This window comes from Sipha flava, unplaced genomic scaffold, assembly GCF_003268045.1.
Source record: "Sipha flava isolate LNK unplaced genomic scaffold, YSA_version1 553_pilon_pilon, whole genome shotgun sequence".
In the NCBI taxonomy this organism is placed as follows: domain Eukaryota; kingdom Metazoa; phylum Arthropoda; class Insecta; order Hemiptera; family Aphididae; genus Sipha; species Sipha flava.
Window position 1 is genome coordinate 323,467 of NW_020273536.1, and position 11,318 is coordinate 334,784.

At 29.3% G+C, this 11,318-nt stretch overlaps 1 protein-coding gene across 1 annotated transcript in view; it reads left to right on the forward strand.

The window, feature by feature from the left end:
• Window positions 1-9,530: 9,530 nt before the first annotated feature.
• LOC112691034 (protein transport protein Sec24D) overlaps window positions 9,531-11,318 on the forward strand; it is a 12,143-nt gene continuing 10,355 nt past the window's right edge. Inside the window, 5 exon segments of the mRNA XM_025565142.1 lie at window positions 9,531-9,733; window positions 9,804-9,910; window positions 10,420-10,517; window positions 10,588-11,314; window positions 11,317-11,318. The exon segment at window positions 11,317-11,318 is cut by the window's right edge and continues 843 nt beyond it. Coding sequence (XP_025420927.1) covers window positions 9,636-9,733; window positions 9,804-9,910; window positions 10,420-10,517; window positions 10,588-11,314; window positions 11,317-11,318 — 1,032 coding nt within the window. The 5' untranslated portion in view covers window positions 9,531-9,635.

An 11,318-nucleotide genomic window follows, 5' to 3' on the forward strand; every position in this document is an offset into this window, starting at 1 on the left:
AATACGTTTTTATTTTCGTTCGTAGCTTGTGTGATTTTTCCATATTAGACATTGTGTACTTAAACTAGTGTCTTATACAGTATATCATTTCATTACTATCGTAAACTTGTAGTCTATAATATTGATATTTATTATAAATGTAATAGGAACTTACAAAGTTAATTATACTGGTAAATTGATTCATCAAATATAAATACAAGTAAAATAATATAAACATAATACTCATATTTTAAAATGCAGTCTTAAACGAGTACCTACAGTAAAAATTAAATTGTTTGATTGTTTTATGTTGTTAGTATACTATATAATATATTGGACTTAAGTTTCATGTTAGAAGTCATAGCAAAATACCTACACAGCTATAACAGGTAGATATTTAGTTTTTTTTTTATATTTTGTGAAAATAGCAAGAGTCTTGCGCAAGACCAAGATCAACATTAAGGCGTATACCCAAGACCAAGACCAAAACCAATATTTTGATAGTCTTGGTCTTGGTTTTGTTTTGATCATCACTAGTATCTTTCAAATACGATATGACTCATGGCTCTGTCGTATCTGGTATTAACAGTATAATTGCTGAGGTTCCCCTGGGTGGAATTCTATCTTCCATTCTCTAGAACCAACATATTTGTCTCCAATCAACCAATCACACTAAATAGATGAGTAGCAGACTATGTTGATGATATGGTAATTATCTCCAATGGCTCCCACATAGGGTACCAAGTGGTGCAATTGCACTGATCTCTTGTGGGTCCCGGGACCTACATATATTTGAGATCCCCACTTTGGTCTCTAGAACAAATACTATAAATGCATAACTATTCATCTGGATCTTTAGATTTTTAAATAAAACGTAAAGAGTTGGCAATGCCAAATATGCAAACAAATATTAATAGGTATAGATAACTATAATAATGTTGATTGTGTTTGTAGTTTGTGTCAGGGCTCAGGAAGTCGCTCCAAGATTTATATGTTATTATTTTTATATTTTATGTAACTAACATACAGAAATAATGTATGATGAAGTAATAGATACATTTTGTAAAACAAGCCAACACATATTCAATGCCTTAAATTAAGTCACTGGTCAAAACTATTATGTATGTTGTAGTATTATCTTTAACATTTTTAACAATCAATAAATTATTGTATTTGATCTTTATAGCTTTTGTATCCATAGGCAGACATTTGATCGAATTTTTGAGGGGGCTATAATAGTTCAATGTAAAATAACCCTCAGGGGCTTCGCCCCCACACCCCCTTCGCGTACACAAGTAAAACTTATTAGGTACTATTAAAAAAATTAGATATGTTTAAATTGTATTAAAAAAACACTAAATAACGTATATTTAAAAATAATTAATATTTTATTTTAATGACAAATATCTATTTGTATCAGCAAAGATATTCAAAATATCATCACTTTTTATATTTTTCTATATATCTTTTTCAATATATAGTATTGAAAGATCGCTGAAGCTATCTTCAACAAACGTTGTCTTTAGCCAATTTTTTTTTTTTTTTTCATTGCACTGAAACTTCTTTCACAAGTAGCCGAACTAATTGGTATTATTATTGCTATCGTAAATAGTTTTTTATAATTTCTTAATTCAGGATTTTCAAAATAACGAACAGATAATTATAAAAACAATGAATAACATTTTTAACAAACTTTCGATTTTGAAGGGGCTGTTAAAATATTTTGGGGGCTTAAGGTTAGGTTAGCCCCTCCCTTCGATATCCGCCTTAGTTTGTACCTCAACATTTTAATTTATAATAATAATTGAAAATTAAAATAAATTTTTTTCCTCGAATTTTTTTATCTTTCTGCTGTCAATCTTCCTGATAACCCAATCTGTTGAAATCGTAAATTGTGTCGAGTTCTTCTTTAAAAAACGAAAATAAAAACAAAAAAAGAGTAGAAACTGCTATAATAACTGTAACATATATTAATAAATTCAATACATTTTATAATTCTTTTTGTAGCTAAATAATTTTTATGTTTTCATCTAAATCATTGATTATATAATCAATGCCTAAATCATATTCTCTGCGGGAATCATAGATACCTTCCTTTCATTATTTTTTTCATTATTTTATAGTTTAATTGCTTAATAATAATCAAAATAATACAAATTTAACTTAATTAAAATATTTTATCTATTTAAATAAACCAATAATAATTGTTATTAATAAACTTTATATAAATGAAATTAATATTTAGAAAATAAAATATTGCAGTTTTTAATAATTAATACATCACTTATTTTCATAAAATTAAAATTCAATATACGAGTATATGATATTTGTTTTGGTAAATAAATATATATATTTTTTTAATTAAATAAAATTTCCTGTGGGAGTCACATATATAAATAACGGGGACAGCGAGTGTTATCTTGAACAGTCATCATTCATTTTAAAAATTTTAATTTCATTAATGTTTTTTAAATCTATATACCATATGGTTTTTTTATTTCTCACTCAAGCTAAATAGCCTCCAAACGCAATTAATTAATAAACTTTTTACACATAATATACAGGGTGTTTCTGGAATGGATGAGGACACTAGTATACGCGTACTCACTGTGATGGACCAAAGTAGATTTTTTGAAATTTTTTTTCGATCTCCAAAATCTTGGATTATTCAATTTATTTTTAGGACATTATTATATTTATTTATACGAATATAATATTTTATTTTAAGAACACTTCAAGATAAACAGTGGTGATAATAGTTTGTTGTCAGTGAACACACATAATTAATCAAAACAGCTTTAATACTGTCGACTTATAACTATCATGAAATAATAACAAAATTAGGGTTAATAGAGTTTTAAATTATGTATTTTATTATTCATGTATTAAAAAAAGGTATGAATTACCGGCTAGATCAGTCTTTCTCAAAGTGGGCGATAGCGCCCCCTGTAAGCGTTGGTAGTCTTTAGGGGGACGGTAGGATGTCCGAAGAAATTTTGGGGACGTTGAGTTGGGTTTAGGGGGCAATACAAAAAAAAAATATATATAAATATTATATTATATTAAAAAAGTCTTATTTATATATTTATACATAATAAACATACTTTTAGAATTGACCACAAATGAGGAAATCAAATTCAAATTCAAGAATGGCTATCAAGAATTTTGGCTGCAAAAGCCAATCATGGAACTGTACCCTAGTTTATGGTCGATTGTTCAACGATTTCTGATAAATTTCCCATCATCGTATTTGTATAAACGTGGATTTAGTGCTGTAGCAACACTGCTAACAAAAAAGAGAAATCAGTTGCTTGTTACTGAACGCGGTGATTTACGGCTGTTTTGAGTAAATTAGAACCAGATATTAACAAACTCGTTAATGCGCATCAAGTTCATCCATCACATTAAGTAAATTTTAAATTTTGAATTCATAACTTTTTTTATAGCATGGTTTTAATAAAAATACTTTTAATATGAATAATTTTAACAATAAATGTTTCGTTTTAATAAAAATACTTTTAAGTACGAATAAGTATGCGTTTTAATTGCTGTCATCCAAAAAGCTAATTTAAAATTTATGTTAGAACTTAGAAATTTTAATATCTGTTTTTAAAAGAAATAACAGATGGTAAGTTAAAATATTTTTTTTGTGGGGGGGGGGGGCTGGAAAATTATTGATTCTCAAAGTGGGCGGTGGATGAAATAAGTTTGAGAACCTGTGGGCTAGATTGAACGGTCAGGGATTTTTACATTTTATTATGTATGATCTTCCGCAGGGCCGTCTTAAGCTTTGGAGGGGCCCTTTTAGTAGGTCTACACAAGTTGAATAAAAACATCAAAAGTTTATTTAATAAGATTACTTTATTAATTAAAAACTATGTGTATTTTACAGAATTATAAATGGTATTTTACTGTTATAACTTTCAACAATGAAACTTACCTTTAGTTTATGTGTATCGCATAAGCGTGCGCAGACCTCTTTTTCAGGGTATGCAATAGGCTGCCACTGCCTACCCCCCTAAACTGAAAGTTAATTTGAGCGTTCGAAATTCTGGTCTTAATAACTATTTAATTTAAAATTTCAATTTTTTTTCCTGAAAAAAGTGACTGAATAGCCATTTCTTAATCGTTATAACTTTCTTCATAATTTAAATTTAAAATAAATTACGAAAAAAAAAATTAAATACATAACACTTGAAATGGTTTGAGTAATACGTTTAAATAGGGTAAATAAATAAAAACGTAATTATATACTTAAATGAAAAACAAAATAAATTTGATAAATAATCAAAATTAATCATAAAACGATTCTGCGTACAGTTGAGTTCTTAATATCACCAATAATGTTTTCGGGATTTTAATTTATAGCCATTTCTTGTTCTGTAGTTGATAGCTATTTAATCTCACTTGAATTATTGTACTTCTTAATTTCATTAACACATTAAATCGTTATTATACCATATGATTTGTGTATCAAAAATAAATTAAACTATCTGGGACTGAATATAAAAATATAATAAAAATCATAATGTAATACAAAATCACATAATATACATAAGACCAAATATGTCATAATTTTTATTTATTTTTTGTAATTTTAGAAAGAAAGCTCTATGTTTACGGTATGCAGTTGCATACCCTGCATACCCCCTGCGCACGCCTATGGTATATCGTTAGGTAAGCAACGGTTGTTTTCGAGATTTCTGTTGTGCAAAATCTTCAACTATACCTTCGAAGTCTAGTTTTTGAAGATCACTTTCTATGCACATTATTGACAAATTCGTGAGCCGTTCTTGTAACATAGTTGTTCGTAATTCGTTTTTTATTCTTTTCAGTTGTGAAAATGAGCGCTCCCCATTGCAATTGGTGATCATGAGGCAAAGGATAATCCTTGTGGCAACTTCCACGTTTGGGAATGCTTCTGCTAATTTGTCTGCTTTTATTAAAGAATGTATATCTAAGATACTTAAGTTCACGGATTCATTTCTATAGGCTTTTAAGTATTTCCTTAAATGAAAACATTCTGAATTTAACTCATTAGTGTTTATGTCTTCATGATAGAAATTTGCCAATTTTTTGCATTTTTTTTTTTCAAATAATCAGGTTCGATTGTTTGTAACTGAGTTAAAAAAACTAAAACGATCATTAATTTCTTTGTATGATTCCGATCGTTGATTTAAATGTGTATTTAGCGTGTCGATTATAGGAAGGAACGTTTCTACATAACATTTTTCTTTACCGTCCAACTGCACAGTCTCTGACGGATTTTCTAAAAAAGTGATACGTGTACTGCGAATTCTTTTTCTTTGCAATTAATCTTTGTACTCAGAATTTGGTTTTATTTCTTTGGCGTCGATTCATACTGATCAAAATTATTGCGTGCATTGTTGATATACTCGATAAGTGACGCAAACAGTTTTGTTGCAACATCCATTGTTAAAATATTATTCTGTAAACTTAAACTTGTTTTATTTATAGCTCCTAGAAGGTCATTCCATGTCTTGGTTAGAATAATGGTCTCCAATTTTTTCCATTTTTTTGCCAATACTTTGTGCCTCGTTTCTCGTTTCTGCCGATTGATCAGTGTTTTTAGCGATTACTAATAAAGCCTCAAAAATATGATTATAACCATTGTGCAAAGCATTAATAGCATCAGCGCGTGCAGACCATCTGGTTTCAGATAAGCTTTTCAGAACTTTTTGTCCACCTAAACATTCTTTTAATATCTTCCATTGATTAATTAAACTCGAAAAAAATTGAACAATTTCTGGACGAGTTGAAAGTATGCTACTGCTTCTGAAACATATCCAACCACTTGGACACCTACCAGATAACCAGATGAAAATTGCAAATTTACATTACTCTTTAATTCTTGCCTGTAGACCAGAATACTTTCCAGTCATATTTGCGGCGTTGTCGTAACTCTGCCCACGACAATTTTTTATTAAAATTTTAAGGTTTTCCAAAAAGTTTAAAATCGTATCTGCTATGTATTGCAATTTATGCTCTTCGATAGGAAAAAATTGCAAAAATCTCGCAATAGGCTTTAACAAACCATACAATAAAAGTGAGTTGTTCCACACGAGACAAGTCTGGTGTGGAATCGACGCTTAGTGAGTAGTATCTTGCTGCTTTTATTTTACTAATAATCGTTGTTAACACTTTTTTCCCCATTAATAAATTCATTGCAAATATTTGCAGACAAATATGATGTACTTCCTTTTCCACGATTTCCGTAGTTTTGTATATGATCAGCTAAAGGGTCAAACTTGCTTATTAATTCTAAGCATCCCAAATAATTACCGTTATTTTAAGATCCTAACACTTCATCATCACCCCAAAATCCAATTTCTTTTAAAACCAAAAACTTCACCACAGCAACAATCCTTTTGAGTACACTCTTCCAATAATTGATTTCAGCATTGTATTGGGAAATCAATCCATTATCCATTCCAGCAAAAGTTTTGCTTCTTGAGACATATTTCATCATTGATTGTCTGTGTAATGAAATATTCTCATGTTTCATTAAAAAGTTACTAATATGCTTCCAATTTTTGTATCCATTAGAAGAATTCAAACTGTTGCCTATAGTAATAGTATAATTAAAAATACAACAGCAATAACAATATACAGATTTATTTAATGGTGAATATATGAGCCACCTTCTTTCTACACACTCTCCATTCGTCAATTTGCGAGTGAAAACATTTCTAGTCAAGCTTCTAGTTTTTGTTTTACCACTTAAATCTGTAAAACTTGTAAAAGTTTCGGAGAAGTCACTATTTTTATTCTGGAAAAACTCTGGTTCTCTGATTATCCAAATATCGCGTTTTTCTTCAGTTAAAATATCATCACAGTAAGTACCAGGATCGTGAGATATATTTTTTACAATATGTGTATTTGTTAAATTGCAGTTGCTTAAGCTGGAAGTTTTAAACTCTGATGTGTTAACGACTGTCGTTAAATTTGGAACTGATGAACTCAAAACCACTAGTTGTATCATTAAAAGTGGGATCAATTTCTGGACTTTCAAATTTAGAGGTTCCTTGATATGACTAGGCCGAAAACTCAGCCTGCCTGTTAGTTTCTTCGAGTGTAAAAAATGAAGTAAGTTTAGGCAATTTGCTAATACAGTAGAACTCCGATTATCCGATCGCCAATCAACCGAACGTCCAATTAACCGGACGAGATAAAAAAAGATAACGGCACATGCCAAGTTCACGTATTTGAGAATTGTGATAAAGAGAATATAAATGAGCGGTTGCTTATAATAATAATCCTGCAAATAATCCTGGATATCAAATACTTTCAGATGATGAAATAATTCGTAGCTTATTTGAAGAAGATTGTACTGAAGGAGAGGAAAATGAAACTGACGATTTGACTGAAGGTGAAAATAGGCCATCTCATTCTGAAGCTTTTGATGCATTGGATTTGGCGTTTAAACGGTCTGCAAGGCAAAAAGAATCGAACACCACTCAATTGTTGCAATTAAGAAGATTGAGAGACTTAACTGCTCTAAAGAAAAAGGCAACTCTGAAGCAAACTAAAATATCATAATTTTTCAAAATAAAATAAATAATGTGCCATGTCACTTTAATTTTTAATTTTAAAATATGTTACATATTATAATTAAAGCTTATTTTATTTAAGTTAAATATGATAATAAAATTATTTGTCTATGGTTACGAATTTTAAATTATATTACATACTATTAATAATAAATAGTTACATATAATATATTCATACAATTATATAACTTTTGATATGTTATATATCAATCATCCGGATATTTGCTTATCCGGACCACCCTTGACATTAATTAGTCCGGATAATCGAAGTTCTACTGTATTTTCTTTTTGGATCGCAAGTCTTTTTCTTTTTTCTGAACCACTCAAATATGTCCTTTTTGACATAATTAAATGAGACTAAAACTTACAGACATTAGTAAATGTTATATTTTATATTTTTTTATAGTTAAATAAACTAAACAAAACGGACAAACGGCACACTTGTACTGATTGTCAGTTTTATTGTGTATTTACTGAAAACGTTTAAAATCGAATTCCCATTTAATTCACTGCTTTGACATAATTAAGATAAGATAAATAATCCAGTACATAATACGGACAGGTAGAAACTGATATAGATAATTAAAGAAAACCCTGTTTATGTAATGGGATAAGAAATAAAAGATATCAAATATACCTAATTGCACACAATTATCAAGCGTTATTTATTTAACATTTTAACATTGCCATTTACCTAAGTTTTTTTTTTCTAGAATTTAGAATTATTTTTTTATTGATGATCATATTAAATATCATTACATTACAACTTACAATTTAAAATTGTAATTTTGATTATTTGGAGGCCCCATTTGGTTGGGGGCCCTGGGCACGTACCCCACGTGCCCATAGGGTAAAGACGGAACTGATCTTCCGGTACTATTAGAGAACGTACCTTTGGTAGAACAAGAATCAATGTGGTTTATGTTAAATGATGCACCTCCTCATCATGTAGTCCAATAACAAATGCAATATCTTTTCCTTGACAAACTTATAGATAGAGGAACTGGAAACAATGCTCAATATAGTCCAGGCATAACATGGCCACTACGCAGTCCTGATTTTAACCCATGTGACTTTTTCTTATGGGGTTTTATGGAAGAACAAGTTTATGCCAAAAAAGTAAATAATAAAGATGTACTTTTGATGAGAATTAATAATGTAGCTGATATCATTCGTCAAACACCAAATGTATTGGAAAAAACTTGGAGTTCATTACATCGTCGTGTGGATATATGCATAGAAGTTAACGGGAGTCACATTGAACAACTTTTGTAAATAAAAATTGATTTTAAAATTAAAATGTATTTAATTATGATTTTTTACAATGTTAAAACTGTTTTAATTACTTATGTGTAAGTACTCTAAATGCGGGTAATTATCAGTGTAATTAGTTCGTTAGTTTATCGTCAGAAATTCTATATCAAATAAACGTTTTTATAAAACATAAATTTATCAAATTTTTCGATTTTTAAGTATTAAGTTCGAATAACAACAATGAAACAAATTAAATTCCCAAAAAAATTATAATTTTTGTACACTATTTTTAATATTTCTAAAAACAAATTAATAATTAAGTATTGTTTGTTATATATCATAAAATTAAATTATATTATATTATTATATTGCTATACAATGCGTATAAATCTGCGCTCTAATGATAATCCTTAAATCATTTTATTGTATTTAAATTTTTTAATAATTTTATCTCGCCATTGTGATATGATTGTTTCAATTAACGAACTTCGTTGTTTTCCATTTTTCCTGATCGTTGAGTCCAATTGGTGAAAAACATTAACATAATATTACCGTTACCTATATCATCGATTATTATTTATATATTTATCGTCGCAACATTGCTGCGCAGAGTTTTGAATTTTTTAGGGAAGCCGCGGTTTGTGAATAATCTAATTGGCTGTGAAATAGTTCGGAACGTGGCCTTGGCCGCGCATGCGCACCGCACACTTACGTGGCACGAATAGCATTTTAGCTCTGCCCGACCAGTTGATGTTTTGTACGAACAACTTTCTGGTGATTATACGTTGCGCATTAGAATACGATCCAGCAAATCAACTTGAGATGCTTTAAATGCGGTTAACTATTCTTGTCAATGTCCAAGTGAAAACGATTTCACTATTTAAAGTTGACAATAAAAACGGTGGATTAATTCAATCAAGTAAGAGCTGGTAGTATTTGCACGTCAATTATCTTGACCGTCGTCTGTTGCAGTTATTATACAGTATTTATTTTCTTTAGTTTGCAAGCAATGAATAACTCTCAGTTTGTTCAAGAGCGTCCATTACAACATTATGACACTCCTCCAACATCACAACAAAACGGCCAACATAATACATCGTCAAACAGTAAGTGACTACAGAACTATATAAATATTTTGTATTGATACATATTTTAGGAGTATAATAATTACATTATTAACAATATAACATGTGTGATTGAAACAAATTTAATATGTTTATTGTTTTTGACTCATGACCTTTAAACTTGTAATGTTAATGTAATCACAATATTTAAAAAAAAAAATTAATTTAATGAAATATTATAATCTTAGATTTTACTGGACACATATTTAAATATAATACATTGAATTGAATTGAAAATATACATCTGTAGACATTTAGTAATAAACTTGACTATTGATGTAGTAAATTTTAATGTATTTAATTAAAATAATTGTACACCTCAACTTTTTATTCTTCAAAAATATTATTGATAACATTAAGAGTGTTTTTATATACTTACCAATAGGTACCTATAATATAAAATATATTCTAATGTTTAAATCTAGATAAGTAAAAGTCAATGTCTTTTTTTAATATACTTAGTTAAATTAATCTCTAAATTATTGTTTTAGTTTTATATAGTCAAACAAAAGAACAGTTGAATGATCAATTTTCTCAAATGGGATTGAACGATGGATCGTCAGTTCCACCAATTCAAAATAATTCTTTGGTAAATTATAAATTTATTTTCTTTTAATTAAAATTTATATCTAGTAGTAAATATTATTTATTTGTTTTAGATCAGTAATAATATTAACTTTCAAAATGGATCCCAAATAAATACTCCACAAGCATATTCATCAGCTAGTTTTATTGAACAGACAGGTCCTAAGCAATTTTCTTCATCTGAACCTTATGGAGAACCAACTAATCAAAACGTATTTCCTTCAGATGCTTTTCAAAAAAATAGTAATGATAGAACTCCACTTTCCCTTTTTCCTGGAAGTAGCAATCAATCAAATACTTATGATGGAATTAGTACTCAAGATTCAAGAGAATTTGTTAATGGTACGCCAAATAATTCTAATGAGGCAATATCTTCAAAACCTAATGAATTTAATACAAACAGTTCAAATATAAATCAATTTGGTAATTCTGGATTGAATTCCTTACCACAACAATCACAATCAGCATTTTCTGTTGTTCAATCCCGTTTTCAAAGAACATATGCAAGTAATACAGGATTACCACAAGTTCAACAACCACAATTACTTCCAAATTTACCAAACCAATTGGATTCTTCTGTTCAAAAGTCAGAGTATCAGCCTCAATCATCAAGTTTTCCTCCACAACAATCAAAAGTACCTGGCCAACAGTCTGGCTTTCCACCTCAACCAAATTCTACATCTCAACAGCCAGGCTTCCCACCTCAACCGAATTCTGCATCGCAACAGCCAGGTTTTCCACCTAAAGTGAATTCTACACCACAACAGCCAGGTTTTCCACCACAATCTAATTCTGCAGTACAACC